The 26734-nt window shown below is 39.5% G+C and overlaps 1 protein-coding gene across 1 annotated transcript; it reads right to left on the reverse strand.

The window, feature by feature from the left end:
* Positions 1-263: 263 nt before the first annotated feature.
* On the reverse strand, positions 264-26734 carry LOC122662018 (AT-rich interactive domain-containing protein 6-like). Its single transcript, XM_043857561.1, has 15 exons — positions 26532-26734; positions 25709-26491; positions 25569-25608; positions 25127-25179; positions 23801-23846; positions 6647-6739; positions 5307-5429; positions 5137-5188; positions 4951-5026; positions 3226-3292; positions 3079-3129; positions 1119-1211; positions 472-608; positions 359-415; positions 264-293 (listed from the first exon to the last, which is right to left on the reverse strand). The coding sequence occupies exons 2-13, from the start codon at positions 26344-26346 to the stop codon at positions 504-506; spliced, it is 1437 nt and encodes a 478-aa protein (XP_043713496.1). The 5' UTR covers positions 26347-26491; positions 26532-26734; the 3' UTR covers positions 264-293; positions 359-415; positions 472-503.

Below are 26734 nucleotides of genomic sequence, written 5' to 3' on the forward strand. Positions count from 1 at the left end.
ACAGTGGTCATTTCACCAATCCCCATGTGTCTGAATGCAGCCTGCACCCCCGACACAGAGAACATTTGGCCTTTTTTTTTTTTTTTTTTCTGTTGTTTTCAATATTAGCCCATTTTTTCTTCACATGAGGGATGAGCAAGATGTTAAAAAAATAAGAAAAAAACATGCCCTCACCCTTTCCAGGTTTTACTCGTTCGACTCACCAAGTTTTGATAAAATGCGAGTTGATGAAAACCTAGTTTTCCAACTATGAATTAGACATTACCAATCAGATTGACATAAACATTTGACAATGAGCTTCATGTCTGTTACACCTACAAGTCTACAACAACAATATGGTGAAATCAAATATAGTTCAGCTCGAAGTATTTAGAATGTGTAAATATCCATATGCACAACTGAGCTTCATGTCTGATGTATTCCCTGAAATCTCCCTATCTGTAACTGACATAACTACTGTTATCTCACGAAATGGGCAAAGAGTACTAAGTTTTAACCACATCCTACAAATCTGACTGCTCAAAAGGCACACGTACAAACAACTGGCCATGCAGGGTCACAACAGCAGATGTCTGATGAGGATCAATTCTTGATGGTAAGCTGATAACCTGGAACAAAAACCAAAACCCAGTTACTGTAATGTATGCTTGAATGATTCTCTAAGAAATTGAAATTGACAGATGAGCTACCGGTAAGCTAGCTTTGTTAGTGAGTCTAAGGCCAACAATTTGAAGTACTCATGAGCAACAGAGCAAGGATGGTTCACAAGCAAAATAATCTTATAATTGGAAATCCCAGGAGCATCCCAGCACCAATCCATAAGACTGTGTAGTCATGACCGATAATGACTAATTTGTAACATCAACAGACCATACTTCAAGAACCAGTAGCCCTTTCTTACGGTCTAAAATTTCACACATTAGGCAATTAAAATCAACCAGGTCAATGGTTCAAGTTTGACCTTCATCCAAGTCAAAATTGATTCAATTACCCCTCCATTTCCAAAACAGCTAGGCTACTTTGGACCATCCTACCTAACATTGTGCTAAGTTAGCCTACTCAGTCAAACCAATGGCTACTCTTAATTTTCCTCAATCCCAATGGATAAAATAGCAGACCTTTTTAAAGGGGGTGACACCCCAAGGATTATCAGGCTGCTCTGGTTCACCAGATATAACCAATCGTCCAGCTGGATCTGACTGAACACGCACCTGAGCTCGCAAATACACAAGTCAATTCTGTCAGAACGAAGAAAATTATTCCTTCTACATAGAATTATAATGTTGACTTCAAGGCAAGATCCAATTATATAGTGCGGATGAATATCAAATGCCAACATTTCCTTGACATGGAATTTCATCCACCAAAAGATAGAGAAGCTTTAATACGAACAAACAAATCCTTGACTTCATAACATCATAATAAATATGTTCCATCCAGAGTTATCCTACAAAGGTAAATATGCAAATGGTGCAATGGATACAGGAAAAAAAATTATGGTACACTTGCAGCATGAGGGCAAAATAACTGAATGGCGGTTCTAAGGTATTATAACTGATCTCTTTTGACACCATTATCAGCTATCAAAATCATTCAACTAAATTGTTATTTTCAGTATATGTGCTAAGAAGGCTCACTGAATGGCGGCCACTAACCCCTACATCTGCACCATTGTCTTTATTATTCATTCCAATAGGTAGCACTTAAAGCAATTTTTCAGAACACAGGAAACCACCAGCACCATATTAAAAAGCATCAAAGGAAAATTGAAGCATGGGGAAAATCTCAGATCTCAGGCAAGTGGACCTGTACACATGTGTAAGAACCCATAGTAAATTCAGATTTGGGAATAAATCAGCTCACAGAAGGGCAGACCTTTTTAAATATCTACATTGTCAACATTCAGAGACAAAAAGCCAGCCTTTCTCAATTCTTTTTAGGGAAAAAGAACGCTGCTTGGCTGCGCACCCCTACACCCAGACGTGGTTGGCGAAAAGACCATCTTGTCCCCCATGTTGCATGCCTAGGTGCACATTCCCATTGCCCCTGCTCTGGCAGAGGGCCAAGCAGCATTCTCTCTCCTTTAAAGAGTCCATTTTTAATGGGGAAATTATTTATTTACCACACTATTTGAACAAAAATTTATATCACAAATCTTCTCAGATATTTCAGACCTATCCAAATTCAAAAGTGAATAATTTGACAAGTTTGGGCCGACCCCATTTAGTTGGGATAAGGCTGAGTTGTTGTTGTTGTATTGCTGTTGGTTCATGCAAATTTACTATGGCAGTGATTACATGCAACGTCTCATACATTCAAAGGAGCATGACTCTATAAACAAGTAGGCCCCACCTTGAAGATAAAGGACCAACTACCATATACCAGTGTAAGTCCTGCTTTCACAGGGTCTAAGGAAGGGAGGAGTGGATTCAATACTAACCTGCAGGGTTAAGTGGTCGCCCTAAAACTTGAACCCTGCATCTACACACCAGCATCGTCCAACTAGGAGTAGATGATTTTTAGCCATCTGATCCCCTCTTACCTTTTAGAGCGCTTTTGAGACCTTATTTGAATATTTCTTAACCATCCTAACAAATGATTACAGGTAGTAATCAACCCATTCATGCTGAAGATGCACCTAACAATGGGTCCTGATCCTCTGACCAATGAACATGTGGCAAAGTTACAAGGGCCAGGCCCACAGAATGTTCCAGATATAATAGTAATACCAAAAGGTGGGGGTAAGATATTGTGCCTATCCATGTATGTGTGCAGACACATAAACCACTGGTTTCCCATGCTGCCAGTCAAGGAACCTTCCTTGAAGGTGGCTAAGCCTCCCATATGGGAGCTTAACTGGGACCCAAATTCTGAGGACATCCAAATCAGCATCTACTCATACAGCGCAAATGCTTTTAATAACATCGGTTGAAAGGTCCCCCTTCTCACAAAACAGTTGTAGCAGTTGAAAATATGAATGGAGAAGTCAAAAACATGGTGGGACATATAATTGAGGTGCCCACAATTTGGCACAACCAAAATCAAAAGAGCTATTGTTTCAGGATAAATTGTATGTACCTCTTCACGTAGAAGCCCAGGAACTAAAGCATAGACCTCAAAGCAATCCTTCTGCACAAGGCAAAATATGCACACCCGGTCAAAATTTATCAAAATACAGTTGAAATATGTTGTCATCCTCTACTTAGAGTGTCCAGATTAGCTTACAGTTTTCCGCACATTGATCTTCACCCAATCAGCAGGAGCTCCAATATCAACAACCATAGTATCCATTCTGGCAGAAGAAGAAAACCCAGATTTGCTGCAGTTCAGAAGAATGAGAAAGCCAGCAACAAACCAGACTATCAAACTGGACCAAGAATGGGATGTATGGGCCATGGGCTTTATATTTTTGGGTGTTTTTGTAATGGGCCAATTCTAAAAGCTCAATTATTAGGAATGTCAGTCTTATATGGGATTAAGTAGTTATTTACTGTTTCTTAGTCATTAAGAATATTAGGATTCCATATTTTGAGTTTCTATTTCTTTGAAATTTTATTTAGTTCCTCTTTTGTAATTCTCTCCATTGGCCAAGGAGAGCTCCTATTTTTGTACCAATGGCAATGCAGTTAATAAATAAAGGTGAAGGCAGTCTAGCCTCCCACAATTTTGACAGCCAACCTGTGTGTCCTTTGTGCATGTGTGGGAGAATAAGAGACACCCATGCTGTGAGAGACAGCAAACCTTGGTGAGGTACCAAGGTGGAGATTGGTGAGACGGCAACTTCTAGCTGGTGATATCCTTTTTCTTTCTTTTCTCTTCCACTTAATCCCTTGATCCTATCTCTATTTTCTGAACCTGTCCGAGCCTTACTTCTGAAGTTGTGTTGCTGATCTATTGGAGAACTTACTGCTGGCAGTTCTCATCTCTATCTTCTGTCAATTCCCATCTGAGCATTCTGTTTTTTTAATCAAAATCCTCAAGTCTACTGACCTGCGCATGGTGCTATAGGTCTATACATCAACAGTTGCTGTTTCCAGCCACCATACCAAATTAGAAACTTCTATTTCCGTTACTTTCTAACCTAATTTGCAGGATTTCTTTCAATAACTCGAGTGTTGTATTGTACAAGTTATTATTCTCGGTTTATCCTCTGTTTTACACGACTTTCTAATTCTTTTTTGGTAATTATTAATGCTGTGACAGTGGCATAACTTCCAATCAAACCGTTAGATCTAGACCAGACTTTGATATTTTGTTCAGCACCCTAGCAGGTAATTTCAACTAGCATTCAGACCCTATCTGAGAAGCCTGCTGTGAGTTGTAGAACAGTCCTTGTTTCTGGTTTAATTTCAGCCCTGTGATTTTGGTTACTCTTGGTTTTCCTCATTACTAGCAACAGGTGATTAGGAAAATATCAAGATTAGGCCTACCTTTCTTTGGGTACTAAAGAATCAAGTCCAAATTCCTTTAGTTGTGTTCATTAGGTTCTCGTTATCTTTTGTTTTCTTTTTGGTTCTCACTTTTGTTGAGACATGCAATAGAATAATGGACAGCCTCCTTTAAAATAAAAGACTACTGAATAAGAATATTAAGTCAGAATGCACATAAATATCCACCTTCATTAATATATCACAGCAAGAGAAGCAAACTTTTGGTAGACAAGCACCCCAAAGGAGCAGGTCACAGGAATTCACAATATTGGTGCAAGAGAACTTGGTTAATTGTCGCCTCAAAAGAGCACATCATTGAAATCCACATAATAAATACCTCTTTTTTTCCTTGCGGAGGTGAAAGTTTATATCTTAGTAATCAGGAAATGCATTCAAACAATTAGTTCCAAGTGACGAGAGAAGGTTACAACATAAATATACCACCAGAAAGAAATATTAGACACTAATCAGTTGATCACCATAGAAACAGAAAAAGAAAAGTAGGGGCAGGGGATCTTACTGTGGCTTCACAACTTTAGTACGCGCAGCTTTGACAGCACGCTCGAGGTTGGATGGTTTTTTACGCTTATGTAAACCTAAGTCAAACAAAATGAGAAAAAAAAAAAAAAAAAAAAAAAGTTCAGCCAAGAAACCATGCTGACTGGCTCATGCTGTTAAAAACACTGATCCTGCAAACCAGCCATACCAACACTTTTAATTGGTTTTTCACGCTTTGGCATAGTAACGGGAGTCTTATCCTACAAAAAGGAGGGAGAAAAGGTCATTGTACTGAATAAATACCACAAAGAGGACAATCATGAATGTCTCCTAATAAGAGCAGCACATGTTGAGGATTTATCAATTAACCCTACAGACCTTTATAATTGGATCGCCAACCTCCCCATTACCGAGAAGACGCTGGGAATGCCATCCCTGCATAGCACGAGCTGCAGCATCCCTCCGTGCCCTACCTGACCCTGACGCTTGAATACCACCTGCCTGTTGACAGAAACGATGCGAGGAAGAATCAATGTGGCCAGCAGATTACCATTACCGAATATAAACCCGCAAAATAAATAAATAAAAAGCAATCTAATCCCATAGGAGAACTAGCCTTGAAACCCCCCATAGGAAACTCATTAGCAAGGGAGCTGACTCACCACTGCCACCATTGGAACTAATTCTCATGGAAGAGCCAAAGAAGTAATCAGCCTAAGAAGATGAGAAAACCTAAACAGTTTACAGAAAATGTTGCATGGATCCCCAAAAGACATGAGACAAATGACAGATTCTGACCCTCTTGGATTCTAGAGCTAAACCATGGTATCATGGATCTCCTTTTCTTTAAAATCCTTATTTATTCAACATAAATGAAAATCCAGGATTCATTATGAATTTGAACTTCCTCATATAAAGCTCATCATAGAAAACAGTAAATACAGAAGATATGAGTTACAATATATCCTTTTCCTTTTTAGACATACAATTTTTTAAAAATAAATAGGTCTTCTGCAATAGTCAGCCACTCTAAAAGACTGTACCAGTGCACGAGGATCCCGCAACTGCGGGGTCTGGGGAGGATCATAATGTACGCAGCCTTACCCTGCTTTCGCAGAGAGGTTGTTTCCAGATAAGTCAGCCACTCTACCAACCATTTTAAATATATAGAGTTAGGAACTCAAAAACACAAGTGAAATTCTGAATGCCATGTCTGGCAGCCTCCAAAAGAGAATCCCCATCCAATAAGAAGCCTTCAAAGCCCAATAAAGAAAAGGATCCTGAGAACATTGCAGAAAGGCAAATCATGGGCATGGTGCAGTATTTGTTGGCTGAGTCTCTTCTTCCTGCATCATTGACTTTTTCGCTAAAGAATGCCTTAGATTGTCCCTCTTGACACTTTTTTCCTTTTCAACCGCCCCTAAATGTCTCATTTTACTAGGCAATACACACTGTGGCGTTTTATCCCTGAAAATGTCTCACGATGGGCAGCCCTGACAAATCTTTTCCTCGCACAGAGTAAAATAAAGCGCTGATATTGACCAGCTAAATATACTGTTCCTTATGACAGTAGTGAAGAATATAACCTCTACATCTAAAATAATCTAAAACCAATGCACTAAGGCCAAAACCCAAGACAAACTAAAGAGGAATCAAATAATAATAAAATACATTAACTACCCTAGGCAAGAAGAAAATCAAAGAGGCTGGGGCATTACCTGATTATCAACACTCATGTTCTCTGCAAGGGAAGAAATAGGTCCTTGGAGCTCACCACCACGCATTTTATGCCTTTCATAGTCAAGGAGTGCCTGCATAAAGAGAAAAATTAGGGATTCAAAGATAACTAAGGAGTAAGGACAAAGGATGCAAACTAATGATGAAAAAAATTACAGAATATACAGCAGATAAAGTAAACATGGTGAAGCATAATACAATGAAATGTCTCAGATAATCTAAAAATCTTTATAAGAAAGGATTCATATGTATGGAAGGGAAACGGAAAAAAAAAAAAAAACAGTAATTAAAATTAAGCATCTACATCCAGAGAAATATTAACATAAATGAGTGTACCATACCTTGTTTCAGAAGAATGCTAGGTAAACTAAACTGTAGGAGCCAAGGCACTTGGCAAAGGTGTTTACAGATGTTAAGAGGAAAGACTTGCTTCTCACAGAAATTAGCATGGTCAAACAGTGTAATGGCCCATCATGCATGAGAAGACTTGGAGCTGCTGAGGGTAAATCCGTTATAAAACATGTCTAGGCTCCCATGAACACAAGGGAGTACCTTGAGGTTTAATCCTTTTTTGGGGGGGGAGGGAAGGAAAAACAAAAAAGCCAGCCAGCATTTCAGACCACAACAAATGGCTAAAACCATTAAAAAAACACAGTTAGCAACCACTTGAGGCAGAGGTTTCAGCAAAACAAGACTAGTCGTGTATGGTATGTGTGGATTGCAGCGCAGAACAGGGCTCGACTTGAAAAATAGTCAAGTAACATCAGTGCAATTTGCCATGAACTAGTCTCATCCGTCCATTGATAACATCTAATAGCTTTCTTGGAAGTACCCCAAAAATCACAACACAAGGAAGATGCCGCCAAATTCTTCAGCCTCTTATATATAAAGCACATGTGTGGCATCACCAACCCTTTGCGAATAGGTGGTCCAATGTAAGGATTTCATGGAGGTCCCATTGCTTGATCTGATGGTAGAAAGCTTGGGCTGCTAGCACGAGGGGATAGGTTAGTCTTGAAAGCGCACACTGCAAAAAGAAAGAGGGTTCTCTGAGCAGACACGGTGAGGGAGCCAGCCAATGGGGAGTGTGGGACACGGTTTGTCAATAGGGCATGGAGAGGAGAGAGTGTCACGGAAAGACAGATAGAGAGCAGTGGTGTAGCATAAACCGCAGAGAGACTTTTCCCTTGCAATTCAGAGTTTAAGGCCATCTCCAATACAACCCTCCTGGGACCATGCGAAACCAGGAGTCACACCAGGTTATGACCTTTTCATTTACTGTAGGGATTTCATGGAGCAGCAACCAGGCTGGTTGTTGAGAATCTACTCTTCCTTTTAAGGAAAAGTCGGAGCACCCAGAAACATTCACTCAAGGCAAGTGAAGCCATCTTACCTAAAAGCTTAAGCTGTCAGGAAAGGCGCAACTTAATATTTTCTCTCTCGCAGTGACCAAAGGGAGTTTCTCGAGTCTCTGTCATCCTGGACCCCACTTGGTCCTGCGCTCCGGGGGTACTGCCCCAAAACCTGAGTATCAAATACTGGCTTTTGCAACAGCAATAGCATGTACTCTGCCAACCTGGCCACCTTGTCCTGCAGGCCCACACAATTCAAAATAATTGAAGGAAAGCTTCCCCATACCTCACAAAATTTGGCCCCATCCCCCATATCAAATCCCATTCCTTACCAAAAGGCATTTTCAACCCATTGCACCCTTCCAAACACTAGATCTGCAAGGGAATCACTTCATTTGTGTCCCTCCAATTAGTACTCCCATTCTTTGCCAACTATCTCCACAAACTATTCTCCAAGCTGAATCTTCCCAGCCACATTTCCAGAAGAGCTTTCTTCATATTAATGTCTACCCTTAGGCCCCACACTCCACTTCATTTGGTACCTCCTTTAATTGCCAAACTCTTTCGAAGCTGAAAATGAAACTTGAAATCCTCATCCACCCTTTCCGAAAGAGATTTGCTCTGTCTTGTCCAACTGGTTTCCAATAGAAACCAGCACAAAAGGCATAATATAAGCAATGCTGGTTAAAATCGACTTACCAGGCCTATGACGTATGGACCCCTCATTTCACCCAATGCACCTTTGTTGGCCAGAAGGCATGGATGCATCTTAAGTGGCAAACTAAACACTCACACCCTTTCCTCTTAATCAATTTTTTTATTCCGAACTCTCCTAAGAAAGTTGATGAGTCCAATTGGGTCAAAATACAAACCAGTATCAGAAACAATGATATAGAATAAGAAGAAACGGTGGCTAGAGTAATTCACACATACTCAGCTTACGTCCTTACCAGCCTGTCATGCATGGACCCTTCATCTTACCCAAATACTGGGGACACACATGAAATACCTTAGTGTGCATAAGATATTTCAGATCTAACAATGTAAGGACCATTATCCAGTGCTGATCCTACGTATGTGGGGTCCTGGGAGGGTGAATTTGGAGACTGTCCTAACTTTGTTATGTCAGATCTAACAATATGCCCTTTTTTATTCTTTCCTCTTACTTTCTCTTTTCAGAAACAATGATATTTCTCTTATCTCTTTTCATTTTTATTCTTCATTCCTCTTACCTTCATTTCCCTATGTGAGGGCCTTAGTTTTCCCTACTTTATTTTGAAAGGATCTGTTGGTTGAACCGTGGGTCAGAGAGAGGGAATAAAATAATGGAATAACTTGTATTAATGATAGAAAGGCCCCTCTATTATAAGGGGAAGTTACAAAATAAAGTAAGCTAGGCGATGTGGGACTAAACCCACACAGCCAATATAAACTTAACACATTAAATAACATAAAAAATACCCCAACAGGACCAGAATACCCCCTCGGTACATTATTCTAACACTCCCCCTCAAGCAGGATTATACAAATACTAAAGAAAGAAGATCAAGCTTGGACTAAAGAAAAAAACTCTCTCCATAACAATGCTAACACTCCCCCTCAAGTTGACGCATACAAGGTACTAATGCCCAACTTGAATAAAATGGGAAAAAAATAAGTTGTAGCAGAATCCAGCTCCAGAATGAATGCAACTCCCAAATAGACCTTCAAGAACTTGAAAAAAATAGACCTTCAAACTTGGACAGACTTGATCAGCAAAAAGGCATCTCTCACCAATCTTTGTCCAATAATGAATCTCTGAATTATAATCTTGACGATAAGTAAGTATGGTAGCCGGCAAATGAGTCAAGTAGCAGTAAAGATCAAGCAGCGGAAAAAACAACCAAACTGTAGGATCTCATATGGGCAGGCAATAACCAAACATCTTCAAAACTTTAAAGCCAACCTCTCCATTATGACAAACTTTAACCCAATAACAAAGTAGATACCCATTGGCAATGGTGAAACCTTTGACCTTCTATGTTTTGCACCAAGTGTCCCTGCATGTTCTGCTCTCTGCAATGGTTGCAGGTATACTGTATATAATCCCCCCCTCACGTGTAGTGCACGTGGACATAAGAGAGATGATGTAAGAGAAAAAGCAAAACACAACATTCCAGAATTTTTCAATGGTTGCCAAGTGTAATGGAAAAAAAAAAAAAAAAAAATGGTAAAGAAGAGAATACCATTAACTTCCAAGGTGGTTATGGGGAATGCCAAAGGTATGTTTTGGGAGGTGGTGAAGGAAAAACAGCAGTGGGATAATGAAGTAGGAGTAAATTATGCAACATATAAAGTTCCAACCATCTTCCATCGATCAAACAAACACTTTTGATAGAAACCCCTGCAGGGGAGAAACTCCTAACTCCAATATTCAATTCTGAGAAGTATATAGATCTGATTTGAAGTAAGGAAATATTCCATTCTTCAAGGCTTGAGCAATCTTCAAAGGAGGAACAAGTGTGCAAAAATTCCAATGTATAAAGTCCCACATGCTAAACAGTACTAATGAAGATATCTGGACAGTAATGCATTGAAGAAGCTTCAACAAAAAATTGGATCAGATCTGAATTAGTAACAATGCTAAGATTTAAGCTCCAAAGTGAGCCGGATATGAACCAGAAAAGCTGCACATAACTGAATAGGTTCATAGGTGCAGCCAATAACCGTGGAACACACTGTTGTAGTCCCAAATAAGCTGATCTCCAGGGTAGCAGATTCGAGTCTTCCATAACAAAAGAAATTCAATCTCCAATAATAGGAAACTCAGTCACAATTATAGAGCAGCAGTATTCCACATGAAGGCAGCAGTAACACATCAACCAGTCATGCTTACTGAAGCCAATCAATAACACCAGCCAGGTAGGTAGTGAAGCTCAAAATAACCAGCAAATATAAGATAAATAACCAGACAAATCCATAGGCAGTTGAAGCAGCCAGCCATATAGGAACAAGAAAAACAGGTTGATAATTGGAGAAACCAAGCCAATAGAATGAACTGTAATTTTTGCAAAAAAAACCTGATGAATGATGCTGAAATATGGGCTGAATACTCTTTTGATGGTTATAAAACTCTCCTCAAAAAATCAGCAAGAGTGGACTGCCCTAACCCTTAGATCGATTATAGCCAGGGCTTTGTAAAAAACCCTGACAGTGAATATCGATTGTAAGGAAGGGGGCTTCAACAAAAGTGATGATGACTTGTCAAAGGTGATGTCTTCTGGTAATAAATGCTAACCGATTCGAATAACCAATCTCCTTGGTAATTGAGACTTGATCTTCACGTGGGAGAAACACCAAAAAATTGCAGAAAAATAGGGCAGCACCTATCATGTGCAATAGACCTTCGTCAAGTCAGGAATAGTTGAAGTAGAATGTCCTTCTTAATGGTAGAAACACCTCCCAAAAAACTCCAATAGCAGCAATCAACCCTAACCCTAAAATCGATATTTGGCTTTCAAAACCCTGAAAAGAAAGATCGATTGGGGTTAGGGGTCTTCAAACACTTGGAAAGAGGCTGAAACTGAGGTCAAGTGATTCTTGTAGGTGGAGTAAGCATCCCTCCAAAACTGAAACCTGTAACCCTAATGTCGATTTGAGTCAGGGTTTTAACAGGTAACCAAAAATAGCAGGTTAAGAAGATTTTGCTGTAGGTACAAATCCAGCCATCAGATAGTAGCCAAACTGAGGTCGATTAAGGCTGGTAGTAGTAGGAAATTATCCCTAAAAAATTAGTTGTATCTGACAAGGGAAACCCCAAAATCGATTGGAGTCTGGGTTTTGAAAAAAAACCTGACAAGGTGAGATCGATTTGGGGATTGTGCCTGGAAAACTTAATTTTAAGATGGAGAGACAGAAAAAGGGAAGTTAGGTTTTGGAATAGGGCAGAATAGGGCTGGAAAAGGCTGCATAGGGTGCTCCAAAATTGGAGGATCAATTTTCATTAGGTGATAGAGATCTGATCTCCAAAGAAAAGGGGAACTCCAAATCGCAGATGTGGCTCCAGCAGGGTTCGAGCAGATTTTTTAATAAAAAAAATAGAAAGGAAGGGGGGGCAGCAACTAAGTCATCGATATACTCAGATTATCTCATTAGTGCTGCCCCTTTATAGGCTGAGAAGAAGAAGAACAGGAGAAGGAGAAAACCGAGAAAGGGAGAAGAAGAGAGAGATCGATGGAGGAGAAGTAGGGAGAAATAGGTTTTTTTTTTCTTCTCTCTAACCTAGATCAGACCAACTTTGATACCATGTTGGTTTAACCGTGGGTCCTAGAGAGGGAATAAAATAATGGAATAACTTGTATTAATGATAGAAAGGCCCCTCTATTTATAATAGAGGGGAAGTTACAAAATAAAGTAAGCTAGGTGATGTGGGACTAAACCCACACAGCCAATATAAACTTAACACATTAAATAACATAAAAAATACCCCAAAAGGACCAGAATACCCCCACGGTATTCTGGTGTACATTATTCTAACACTCCCCTCAAGCTGGGTTATACAAATACTAAAGAAAGAAGATCCAGCTTGTACTAAAGAAAAAAACTCTCTCCATAACAATGCTAACAGGATCCATGTAACCGACCCCATTTAATTGGGATAAGGCTGAGTTGTTGTTGTTGTTGTTTATTCTTCCCACCCCTTAAATTTTATGGTTGAGCACATATCTATCATTTCGAGACACGTCCAACATAATAAATGGTTACTGACATAGAAATGACAATGACAAATCAATATGTGCATGTATGCAATCCCCATCCCATCTCATTCATGCGCTCTCAACCTTATGCATTTCATATTCTCAGTAAAATGCCACATCTTAAGTCTAAAGGTATGTTGCAAGTTTATAACTGCTTATCAATGATTAATACCTCTAGATGCTGTGTATTCCTTGTTTGTTGATGTGGAAATTTCATGTCAGTGTTATGTCCAGTATTTCACATACTCATAATCTCATACTTAGTTGACTGAAGGATGTCCTCGTATCCTAAAATTTGGATGATTAGACATAAAACTACTAGAAATATTCACAACCAATAACTGCGACCAAATAAGGGCCATGTACATCATCTCAATTGAAAATGATGTTCATATAATACTAGGCCTCAACAACAACAACTCAGCCTTATCCCAACTAAATGGGGTCGGCTAATACTAGGCCTCGAACTTCAATATTATTAAGATATAAATTTGCTTAAGATGACACTCCAGTCGTCCTGTATTATCCCACAAATTCATAATTTATTGTCATTCTCCAAACTCTCTTAGAACTGCATGTTGAAATCAGACCCACACCCTTCCTCTGAGTGAACCACCCTTTTTCTCCTCTTTAATAAATTAGGGAACCACTTGTTTATCCATCGCAGCTTCTTGGACAATAATCAGCTACAGTTCTACACTTCAACTCTCTTTAGGTTTTCCTAGGTCTCTCAAAGGGATGTCTGTTAATAGATGAGGAGCTGGATATTTTGCCCTCCTGCAAAAAGGGGGAAAAAAAGAGTTTTGAACATGGGGGGAAAGCCATTCCTAAACATCGAAGGCTCACTTTCATTCCAAACAAAGCGTGATTTTATCAGTCGGAGTTCCTTGTTAGGCTTTGTCATCTGAAATAACTAGGAGCACAAGTGTTAACTTGATCACAGAATAGGCATGGGCAATAGATAACTCAAATTAACGGTTCGATGGCAAATCTGTAATTTCCAAAGCAAGATAGGACCTTAAAAGTAAGCACACACGATATGGGACCAATCTGAAATAAATTCTAAAAGAGAAGGGTATCTGGAAGTTAATATAATGACTGGATAAAAAAAACAAAACATAAAAGAAAGGGTGATAAAGTAATAAAGGCAAGTGATGGGGGGTTGATTGTAAATATCAAAAGGTTCATCTTCTTCAACCTTCAACAGAAACAAAGAAACCAGTGGAAACAGGTTTGAGTTCAGGTGAAGTATCTCTTCCATGTGAGTCCCCTTTAACCTGAAATTTCTGGTGGATGTAAAAGAAGCAAATGTCTACTGACCCCAACCGGTAAGCAAACAAGCAAATAATTTAATTTTGGAGACTGAAACTGAGTAGGGCAGTAGGGTTGAAGATCAGATCTTGAGTTTCGATGAAAACACTGTAATCCAGCAGGTTTCCGGACTGGAACTTGACAGATTAGGTCGTCCTCAAGGAAAAAGTATAACCTCAACTAACCTCGATGGAGCTCAATCAAATTATATGGGGGCTGTTAGATCTCGCCCACAACAGAGCAAGTTTAATTCAGCAAAGTCGATTGCAACAGAGATATAAAAGAGTAATAATAGACTAAATAAGGGAAGAAAAGGGTACGGAGAGAGTTGAGAAGAAGTAGAAAAAAAAACGGAGGGACTGAAGGAAGTAATCAAACCTGAGAGAGAGAAAAGAAGAGGAATACCAGCCAGGGTTTTTGCAACAACAGCACTCTACAAGGTAAACTATTCCATTCAATTCCAATCGTATCTCTCATTGAGCGTGTTTACAGAAACAAAGAGAATTCCTAATCAAACTCTAAAACTGACTCTGATATCAATTTCCCTATATTCACTCCAACAAGATTTTAAGAAAAAAATACATAAATATCCATAAGCAACCATGCGCATAACTATATCAACTCTCCTGCTCTTAAAAGAACTCACCTCCACTGAGTTAGGTCGTGAACCCAATATACCCTTGTAGTGATCTCGACACTAAAGTGGCACATATATAGAGGAAAACAATCAAAACACAACTCCATGAGTGGGAAGGAGAGAGTGACTCATAGCTGGATGATAGAATTGTTGTCGTCGAGGCATGTCCGTCGACGCATAAGATAACATCAGGAACGTTTGCCCTCTTTGTTTCACCTTGATGGTGTTCCGTGCACCATCATAGAGAATACCAACCTTTCACTACCAAGCTCACCTTAACAGAACGTTACAATACACCAGCTGGCTGACTAGGCAAGACAACTGGTAGTGAAACTGCCCAAACTATAGATCAACATGTGCAACTGCAACAGCCCCTCCTCTAGCATTAGGTTCAAAACTTCACACATATTTTTGCTTTTAAAAGCTGCTTTTGCAGAAGATTAAGTGCCCGATCTAGGTTTACAGAGATGAGGTTAGCTTCCGCTCCTGTATCAACAACCGTATGCATTGTCGTGGAATCCTCATCATATAGCAAAGTACTCTTCTGTTGGAGACTCGGAAGAGAGGCGCATTTTCTATTAGTCCATTGGAGAAGGAAGTTAACAACTACAACAACAAATTCAGTCTTATCCCAACTAAATGGGGTAGGCTACATGGATCCAAACAAAACAAGGTAGGTACAACTGAGGTCTAAATAAAAAGGGGAATGAAGAGATGGGAGAAGAGGGATGGAAAATGCGATGAGACATGCTAAGTGAAAAATGAAAAAAATGAACGATAATAAATAAAAAAAGAGAAAAAATGAAAGGTGAAAGATGAAAGTAGGAGGAAGTTAGGATAGCTGAATTGGTTTCAACTTCTCATCTTGACCATAATGGATATCATCATTTGGCTCAGAAGGACAACCCTTATAAACCTCCACATCATCCTTGTCGTCCATATTTTCCAACAACGTCTCAACCATGTTCAGAGAACGGATCTTGTTGGGACAGTTGTTGCCAAAGTGACCTTTCTCACTACAATTACAGCACAAAATATTCTTTAGCCATTAAGTACCCTTGGAGGCCTCTGGCTTCTTTTTGTCACCTTACGGGGCTCAAATTTTGTTTCTTTAGTTTTGAGTGTAGGTTTATAGGTTGAAGGAGTCTTGAGCATGTCCTTTAATTGTATGTTTTCTTCAACACTATTGGCATATGCAGTTGCGCCATCAGCTGATCTGAAGTCCCCGTTGGCAAGCTCTAATTGGATCTGATGTTCTGGACATCAAGGACTAATATCAGGATCTCCGTGTCCCACTAATATACCTCAATAGCCATTGTTGATCCATCTCCCTGAGTCTCCTTCTGGAAGACAATTTGTGAAATTCCATGGTGTAGGTATCTACATTTTATCAACTTGATGGTAGTTGACCATCTTATGTTGGAGCATCTACTCAAAATTGGAAGGAACAAATTTTTCATTCAACATCTGCTTCATTGCCTCCCAATTTGTGACGGGTTACAATCGCATGATAAGCCTTGACTGTAGCAATTCATCTCACCACAAACAAGCATAACCAATGAACTTGGTGAGGATAAGCCCATACTTCATGTAACCTGGAAAGGACTTGGAGAAAATCCATTTGACTTTAGTCGACCAGTCAAGAAAATCCTCAAGCCCCTTCTTGCCATCGAACACCGAAACCTCAACCTTAATGCCGCAATCCTTGTCTGAGAACTGTCATGAGTCATCATGTGGAATAACTGCTCATGTTGCTGGCTCAGAGGTGTATCTACAATCCGAAACGTACCAAACTAGGGAACCAGTGTAAGCGGTCATGCTTGGTCTCTCATGTTGATATTTAGGCTCTCAAAAATTAAATCTACCTTGGAAGTGAGAGTTGCTACAGCTGACAAATTTTCCTCACACTTGGATTTGGAAATTACCACCATGTACTGGGGAAATTTCACTTCAGTAATGTAGTCCTAGATGGAGGATAGATCCACTAGGAGCCAAATACCCAAGACCTGCTGAATGGCTAAGTCGATGGGGCAGATTTGATGAAAGGTAGGGCAATTCTAGGGTTATGGTTAGGGGAATGGGGTAACTCTAATATGATAATAATGGGCAGGTTGTAGGGAGTTTAATAAACTAGGTTTGGTTAGGTTTAGATAAGGATTTGAAATTTCAGAATTTTAGGGTTAGGGTTTCGGGTTTTGGGTTTTAGAACTTAGGCTGAAACTCGGGTTTTTAATGGGATTTTAAGGCTGGGGCTTTGGTCGAGTGTTAGGAACGATGAGAAGGGAATTCGGTTGAAGTTTGAGGTGATTTGGATGGTTAAATAATGCTGGACAGGTTTTAGGGTTTTTTAGGGTTTCACAGAGACGGGGTAAACTAGGGTTGGAGTGGGAGAATGGGGCTGCAAGTTGGATCGAGTGGAGGGGAGGCTGTGAAAGAGTTATGTTTGAAATTTAAAAGGATTTGGTTGGTGGGATAGGTCTGGGCAGAAACTAGAACACTAAGGGTTTTGTGGATTGATTGAAGTTAATAGAGGGAATGGTATGGCAGATCGGCTGGACTGGATTAGAGGATGAGAAGAAGAAGGGGATGAAGAAAATTAATTAAATAACTTACTGGTTGAAGAAAGTCTTCAATGGAGGCAGCAGCTCTGTGATAGAAGGATAGAACCACCTTCCAGCTGTAGAGGATCCTCCTAGCCGTCACGGCGTAAGGAGTCAGCCGGATTGCACCGATCCCTTTCCACCTTGATAGAACCACAAGGATGCACATTCACACGGAGCAAAGAAGCAGCAACAATGGCAGCCAACAATTCTATTTTTTTTTCCAAATATTCAATTGTGGGGGAGCCTCCCACGATTTAACTTTATTTATAATAAGGCCAATGGCCAAATCCTACTACAAATTAAATCCTTCCTTCATAAATCGTGGAAGGAATGGCCACAATTAAAAACTAATAACTTAAAACAGTAAAAAGACCTAATTGACCCTACTAACTTAAACTAAAAGACACTTAACTAAATAACTTAAATTGATCCAATTGAACCAATTAGATGCAACCAATTTGAACCGGTTCAATTAAAAAATAGAAAAATAAACTAAGTATGGAATGGAAAAATACTAGAATGCAAACCAAAGCTATGGCTCCCAACTAAGCCCTAATTTCAGGACTTTTTCTTCTTCTTCTTCCTACGGATGTGGGCACTTGGTGCTTCATCATTCAGCCTTTTGTCGACTCTCAGCAAGTTCTCGATATAGCTTGTACAACACAACAGTTCGTGATGTGAGAGGATACTGTCATGGTTAGGAACTGGAAGAAATTCTGCTCTGATAACAATTGATGCAATCCCGAGTTCTGAACCCCTCAAATTAGATCGCTATGGCCCCACAAGAAAAATAGACAACTCAAATTAAGGGTTCTATGGCAAATCTGTAATTTCTGAAGCAATGTCGTGATAAGTAAACAGGATTTGGAACCAGTCTGGAATCAATTTTAAAAGAGAAGGGTTCAGAAAGTTGACATAATGACTGGATGAAACATAAACAAAATATAAAGAAAGGGTGTTTAAGTAATAAAGGCACGCGAGGGGGTTGATCGTAAATATCAAAAGGCTCTATCTTCTTCTACCTTCCACAGAAAGTCAGAAACAAAGAAAACAGCGGAAACAGGTTTGAGTTCAGGTGAAGTATCTCTTCCATGCAAGTCCCCTTTAACCTGAAATTACTGGTGGAAGCCAAAGACCCAAAGGACTAACCCCAACCAGTAAGTACCCAATTAAACCAGCAAATAATTTAATTTTGGACACTGAAACTGAGTAGGCGGTAGTGTTGAAGACCAGATCTGTGTTTCGATGGAAAGTCTGTAATCCAGCACGTTCGCGGACTAGAACTCACAGATTAGGTCGTCCTCAAGTAACAAGTATAACCTCAAAGTTTCAAATCAAATGGACTAACCTTGATGGAGCTCGATCAAATTATATGGGAACTATTAGATTGGCCAGAAGATCAAGTTTGGTCCAGCAAAGTCAAAACAGAGATATATAAAAGAATAATAATACAGTTAAAAAGGGACGAAAAGGGTAAGCAGAAAGTTTGGAACAAGTACAAAGACCAATGGAAGGATTGAGGGGAGGAATCAAACCTGAGAGAGGGAAGAAGAAGAGGAACAACAGCCAGGGTTTGTGCAACAGAAGCACTCTACAAGGTAAACTATTCCATCCAATTCCAATCCTATCTCTAGGTGAGTGTGTACATATACAAGGGGAAGGGGGAGAAAAAAGAGGTTTCCTAATCAAACTCTATAACTGACTCTGAAATCAACTTCCCTACGTTAAACTCCAGCAAGATAAAATCAAAAAACAAATTACTTAAACATCCCTAAGCAACCATGTGCATAGCTGCATCACCTACACAGCAGAGTTGTGTATCAGTTCTCTTCCTTTTGGGTGCGGCCATTCTGAACTTTGGTGGTTGCTCCATACTCCACAGACAACCAGGACCCATTGGGAATGGGGGGTGACTCAGAGCTGGAAGGAACTAAGTGAGCACATTTGGGTCAAAATATACAGAGAAGTTCAGCTGGTAGACCTGTGATCTTACTTTAATTCAGAGTTCAGACAAACCCAATCCTTGGAATTCCAGAGGTTGTTGTCAAAGGGATCCTGGATGAGAGTTTCTATTGTTTGTCCTCATAGATTAGCATACTCTCATGGGTCGGGGCGGGGAGGCTCGGCTCGGCTCATCTAACCATAGTTACCACGGTGTCTAGGTGACCAACGGGACCCTAGTTGTCAAGGCGCCTGGACAACTAAGCAACGCCTTGGCAACTATGCATCTAATACCAACTAGGGTGTTAAACAGTTTGGTTTCAGTGTAAACGGTTTTGGTTTTAGATGGTTTTAAACGGTTTTAGATGGGTTTTTTTTACTTTTTTATTCAAATAGCTTCTTTCTCTTTTTATTTTTTATTGAAATATATGTAAACTTAACATTAAATTGAATTGGTTATTGTTCTATGTTTATTTTTTATAATTGTAAGGTTATAACTGTTTATATGCTTTAATTTTTTATTCAAAAATCAAAAGGTTTGAATGTCTTTTAAATTTTTAGTGGGATTTGTTTAATCTTACTTTTTTTTATTTTAACCATGAATGAATTAACTTTATATGTATTGGTTTTAAATGTTTACATAAACGGTTCACCGTTGGTTTGAACCATTTAATTAAACAGTCTCAATTTTTAAACCAAAACCAAACCATTAATTAAACGGCTTTGCGGTTTCGATGCAAACGGCTTGGTTTGGTTTCAGTAAACAGTTTCAGATTGGTTTTACAACCCTTAATACCAACAGAGGCCTAGATCCTCCAATGATATAGTAGACTCTCTATCCTTCAGTTACTAGAAGTTTGATGTATGGAGTAGGTGTAGTGCTAATATAATCAAAACTGTTTTGGCTGCCTCTCTCTCATCGTAGAATATGCATTCTTTTGGTATGCCAGTCATGGAAGAAGAACTCGCGAGATCTCAACGAGTTTCTCGCTTTTTGAATATGTCGAGACGAGATGCTAGACGAATTCATAAAATACACCATTTCGGGTGAAATCTCGATCAAGTCGAGATCTCAAACCGACCCAGATTTCGACCCTTTTTTTCCTTTAAAGACTTCCAAAACTCGACAGATCTTGCGAGTTCTCTGTCGCGTTCCAGATTTCGACCCTTTTTTCCCCCTATGAGTTGTTGCTGCCTCATGTTGCACCTGGATTTCAATGTACAACCTGCCAGAGACTATGATTATGGCCAGGAGAGCACTGGTTCCGAATATAGTGGCTATGGTCAATTTAGGCAGTCAGCACTTGCGTTTGACAATCAAAGCACTAGGTCAGGTTTTGTGGACATATTCCCAATCCCAAACCAGCCACACCCATACATGCCTCAATATGACATTAGCAGTGGATCTCACGCCTCATGGCAACCGGCTCTTCTATACCCTAAGATAGGGGACTTGGAATATGTTGATGACAACACTTATATGAGTACTATGGCAAACTATGTGCAACACTACAGCAGCATTATGATATGGGAAGAATATGTGGACCGAATCATTCTAAATGAGTGAATGCATCACATTTTATGGGATGATAGATCATAGATGTAATAAGTTAAACATATTGATGTATCGTACACTTTAACATATCTAATGCTTGTTGTTTTACATTAATTGACTGCCTTGATTGCTTTCTATTACTAATTATGTGTAGAGTAGGGTATTTTAGAACGTCGTTGCCTACCAACCTAGGGTCCGAAGTGAAACTCCTATTTGAACTTTGTTTTTTACAAAATCTGATAGTGTCATTGTGTTTAAATGGCCTAAAATAGACTGAGTACCAAGTTTCAGCCCCAAAATAGGTCTAAAACCCATCGAAACCACCCATTGAGCTGGAAAAAAAATTACCCCAACTCGTCGAGATCGGCCAACTTGCTATTTGGGCTAGTCAAAACCTGTACTCGAGACGAGTTCTTCTTCTATGATGCCAATATAGTTGACTCAAATGTGGGAAGCTGTGAACTTGCAATCATTGTTTTAACTGCTCTCCAGTATGATTCTTTTCACTTTGTTATCTTTTTTAACAAGAAAGGTTTATTATTATGAATTGATGATTAGTTTTACAATTTGGAAACGGACAAAAAAGTTATTCCAAATCAAAGTAATTATTCATTTAAGGTTTATTTTTTTACTCTGTTTGATTCTTAGACATGGTATTTCCTAGGCTCAAAGGGACGAACAAGCATGCCATGCGAGGTGGTAAGGTCCTCAAATGTACTGTTAATAACTGAATGAAATTCATGTCATTTTGATGCAGATTCATCACCAAATAGGGCTTGTTTCATTGGGAATAAGTCTAGGGTTGGGTTACATACATGTTGGGCCCTTGATCCCATGGGTTTCTAATGTAATAGGCCACTTTTATGGGCCTAAAATATGGGTAAATAGGTTACATACAGGATTAGCTCCCATACTTGGTTTTATTTCCATACTTCGCTTTTTATTTGGTGTTTTAAATTGAACCGGTTCAACCAATGGTTCAATTTAAGTGATTTTATTAGTTTTTTGTTTAGTTGTTTAGTTGGGCTAGATTAGGACTCTATTTTGAGTCTATTTCAGTTTCCTAGTCAGTTTAAGTTAGCTAATAGGTTAAGGATTGGGTTAGGCCTTTCCTTTTTAGTGTCTAAGTCTATTTTTGAGTCTTCTATATAAGTTTGTAAGGGAGGCCAGCATTGCATACGAATTTGATTAATAAAAATTAGTTTTATGCTTGCTGTCATTGCTGCTACTCTTTGTGAGTGTATATCCTTGTGGATCTCAAGGTGGATAGGGTGGGTGGACTCCTGCGACTCCTTGCATCGAGAAGATCGGGAGGTTTCTTCAATTTTCAAGCTGCTGCCTTTGAGTTTTTCAAACCAGTAAGTTTGATTCAAAGTTTCTGTTTACACCTATTTCTTACCCTCTAACCTAGACCTACCCTCTTTCCATCGATCCCAATCAGATCCATTAAACCAACCTTCCATCCCCCTCCATTAAACCTGCAAAAAGTAAGAAGTTCTGCAACTATTCTTCTTCCTTCTAGAAGGTCACATACAAGGTGATTTTTGAGATCTACCAAACCAGCCATCCGATTGAACTCAGGTTTTCCCCATACCTCTATTAACCCTAATTTGGGAAGTGATTCAAATTTGACCTAATTCCTGTGGCCTGATTTGAATATATTCTCATATTTCCCATTCTGCCCCTACCTCCATTAAAGCACAGTTTCAGACCTTCAACCATACTCGATTCTGAATTCATGCTCAGAATAAGCAGTTGATTTCATGACATGTTAATTCTAAAATTAGTAACCTAATCATATCTCTTAACCCTAGTTCCAATACCCTATTTACCATAATACTCTCACTCCTACCCTAACTAGGATTCCTCCATAACTTCAAATCTGTCCATCAGTTTCAAACCAAACTTTCAGCATACATCCCTTGCATCATTATTGACACTCGATCCAAGTTTCATCAGACCCACAACACCCTAAACCCTAGAATCCCCTTCTCCTACCTCCATTAGGAATTGTCTCAAATAACCTTATCTTGCTGCCCAACTCACCTAACCTACTTCCATTCACTCAAACATCATAGAACCTATACCATTAGACTTCCCTACATCTGCCCATCAGTACTATATAAGACAACCCTAACCTAAACCTAACTTTAACCCTAAATTTGACCTAAAACTCAAGTTTCACCCATTCGGATGACCTGTTCAGATTAGAACCTGGTTGAACTGGCTCCTAGTAGGTCTCCTACCTATCTAGGACTACGTTACATTTCCTACTACCTAACATACCTCATGTCATGCATCTTAATATTAATTCCTTGTCATCTCTTAATACATCCTAAACAAATCAATCACATGCTTAATGGATTTGTCATGAAAAAAGATTTTTAGAGGCTCACAATTCATGTCTGGAGTCTTAAGCCCTATTTTCCCCCCAAAAAAGAGTCTTAAGCCCTATTAATGCACCTAAATTTGTGAACGACAAAAAAAGGATTAAGGACCGTCTTTGCAGGATAGAGAGAGTATATTACACACACACTAAAACCTGAATATAAGTACATCATTATGTAAGCATGCAATTTGTATAATAGAAATTTTCATTCAGAACATTCAACGACACAAGTTACAAATCATACGTAGCATGCAAAGTATACTGAGTGTTCCAATTTTTCACCCTCAACCTCAAACAATCTAGATGCATCAAGAAACACTGAGTGTCTCAATTTTTCACCCACACCCTCAAAACAATCTACAACGCATCAGAAAGAGCAGAAAGATGGAAATTTTCTGAGGATTAAAGAAATAAAGCTCCAAAACAAGAGGAAATAATCTGTGAGTCCTTATACTGTGAGTGTCCCAATTTTTCACCCTCACCCTCATCCTCATCCTCAAATGTAAAAATCTAGACACATCAAGAAAGAACAGAAAGATGGCAAGTCTCTAAGAAGGATGAAAGAAATAAAGCTCCAAAACAGGAGAAAATAATCTGAGTCTTTCACAAACCTTCTCGTAGAAACATCGGAAGGACCAGGAGACAGTAGTGCAAGTCCTGCCAACCAAAACAGAGGTGAGTAATGGTACCACCTGTTGTTACCATCAAACAATAAACTGTACTCAAAATATGTAGGGACACAAAAAAACCTTGTTCTCCCACCCCCCACCCCTCATTTTTTCGTGGTAGGGGGGGGGGGAGAGGGAGAGCTGAATGGCAAAAGCACATAGCATCAAACATGAAGGCTACACATCTAATATCTGAAGGTGATGGTCAATTTCGACATGGTCTTAAAGTAATAACTAATACAGAAACATATAACAAGACAAACTTGTCTTCATCAGTTTAAGTAAGCAACAAATAAAACTTCCGATTATAAATCCAGCTGTCAGACCAGAAAACAATCCCAGAGATTATGCAATTGAACTTGTACCTCTAATGTTTTGAGAAACAGCAAAAATCTTGCCAATTCGCATGCAAGAAATTCAATGTGCTTTATGAAAGATGCCCTTCTTTTTTCAATGGTCAATTATCTATATGGGGCGGAGTGTTGGGCAGTTAAGAAGAGCCATATAGCGAAGTTATATGTGGCAGAGATGAGGATGTTAAGATGAATGTGCGGCAAAACTAGGAAGGATAAAATGAGGAACGAACATATTAGAGCTGATGTGGGAGTTGCCCCAATCAGCGACAAGCTCCAAGAATGTCGTCTGAGGTGGTTTGGCCAGTAAGGAGGAGCAATCTGATTCCGATCGAAGGAGCTAAAAGAGCTAGGGGCAAGCCTAAAATGACCATAGGTGATGTTGGGAAGAATGGCACGCATAGTCTGGGTCTTGTGCCAAGTATGACCTCAGACAGAGCCTATTGAAGGGCAAGGATCCACGTAGTCAACACCAGATAACTAAGCTTTTCCTGATTTACTGGGCTATCCTCTTTCCTCTTACTTTCATTTTCATTTTCCATTTTTAATTCTCACTTTTCTAATCTCATTTTTTCATTCCTACTACTTTCCTTTCCCTTTATGAGGACCTCAATTTTCTACTTTGTTTTGTTTTGAAAGGATCCATATAGCCGACCCAATTTAGTTGGGATAAGGCTGAGTTGTTGTTATTGTTGTTGTTTATGGTAAATTATCTATAAGATGAAAATGAAATCATAGCAGCCACTTTACTACCGCAAAAGAAGTACAAATTTTCCAACAGAATGGAACAAATAGTTTAGAAGAAGACAGTGTGAACATTTCATCTATTAAACACATGAAAAAGCACATGGAAACTACATACATCCAGGATAGTCAAATCAAGTTAACCAATATTTTAATACTTCTGAATTCTTACTTTGGGGGTTTGAAGGACTCTCCAACTTGCCGCCACAACTTGCATGTTGTTACCTAAAGATTCCACAAACATGGAAAGATTGATCATGTTTTGTATTAGTGAAATCTATACTACAATGCACATGCCATAGTCCAGGGGGAAAAAGTTTCATATTGCATAAAGAATAAACCCAGCAAGTACTAGAGAAAACTCAAATAAATGACTCAAAGCTAGGATGTGTAGTACTGAGAATCTGGTCAAGATCATTCATCTTTGACTATGTTTTGTCACATTTCAAGCAGACAACGCATGGTCCCAATGTTCACATCATTAAGCGTTTGCATTACACATAACTATTGGAATACCACAAACAGGAACTTAAAATCCTAGAAAATCATAAAGAATTTAAAAAAACAAAAAACAAAAAATAAAACAAAACAAAATAAACTGATGCCATGCATACCTTGTCATAGCCTCCTAACCTAGTCACGGCTCTCCACAACCTTAACACAGTTACAAGTACAAAAGAATTAGCCAACCCTCAAAAAGCTCGCGGACAAATATAGGTTAAAAGCTTGAAAAAGATTTGAACTGACAACTTACTTCAGGCAATTCAATCCTTCTCCGTAAAACTTTGGAGGCTTGAATTCCAAGCTCCTCTCCCTGAAGAAGTTCTCCAATTCTCTCATGAATGCAGCTTGTTCCTCCTCTGTTCCCGAATCGTCACCCTCAAACGACTGTGTCTCCAAAAAAAATGAATGGCTGGGCTCCTCCTTTTTAACAGGGTACTCTTCTGCTACCACAACCTGTTGTAACACAGTCTCTTTAAAATCATTTTCTTCAGATGGAATTGCTTCCTCTCCCATCACCACATTCTTGGATTCACCCCCATTCTCATCCTCCGACTTCTTGACTGCGCATCCCTCGCGTTGTTTTGCGCCTTCATTCGGGGACTCATTCACCGGACCTGTCTCATCAACATCGCTTTTGCTTTCAGATGGGCCATCGGCATCAGCAGCAGGTTCAACATAATCCTGATCGTCGCTTGAATGAGTCTCCATAGGCAATTCTACGTTCCTGTCATCCGATGGTTCGAGCAGCGAATGCCCATTTTCAACAGGGTTTTGGTTTTCACCCGAGTGAGGTAACCGTTCTTGTTCGACTTCCTCACCAGCCGGCTCGGAGTCCATCGCTTCGGGCACATCTGGTCCTCCTGCCCCATTTTCCTTCATCTCGCTCATTTTGCTTTCAAAAACAAGAATGCAATTCGAACTTTTGAAGCTCTCTGTAAAGAATGAAATAAAAGCCTTAAACCTTAATATGAGAACCACATTTAACTTTTCCCGCTTCTCCTCTGCTGCTAAAGAACAACAACACCCCCGAAGATTTCTCAAAGAAACGGTAAGGTAACGAGCGTTTCCTGGGACTACCTGAGATATCTGGGTTTCCAAAGTGAATAGCTAGGGTTTGAGATTTGCCCTGACCGTAAATGCCGATTTCCGCCGAGGAAGCTAGGATTCTTCTGTACGATGAATAGGTGAAGCTCGCTTGTTTTTTGGAGCTCCAAGACAGGAAAAAGAAGAGCTTCAAGTCCAAAAGAGACGACAGGTTCAAGGCATTGAATAAGTT

This window comes from Telopea speciosissima, chromosome 5 (assembly GCF_018873765.1).
Source record: "Telopea speciosissima isolate NSW1024214 ecotype Mountain lineage chromosome 5, Tspe_v1, whole genome shotgun sequence".
Taxonomy (NCBI): Eukaryota; Viridiplantae; Streptophyta; class Magnoliopsida; order Proteales; family Proteaceae; genus Telopea; species Telopea speciosissima.

Bases quoted from the DNA above. Each gene is read 5' to 3' on its own strand.
- LOC122662018 (XM_043857561.1), bottom strand. From the start codon at position 26,346: ATGAGCGAGATGAAGGAAAATGGGGCAGGAGGACCAGATGTGCCCGAA. The intron at 23,847-25,126 runs GTAAGAATTCAG...TTTGGTTGGCAG, and splicing joins GAGTCCTTCAAACCCCCAAA to GACTTGCACTACTGTCTCCT. The intron at 5,189-5,306 runs GTCTGTAGGGTT...TCCTTTTTGTAG, and splicing joins TTGGCGATCCAATTATAAAG to GATAAGACTCCCGTTACTAT.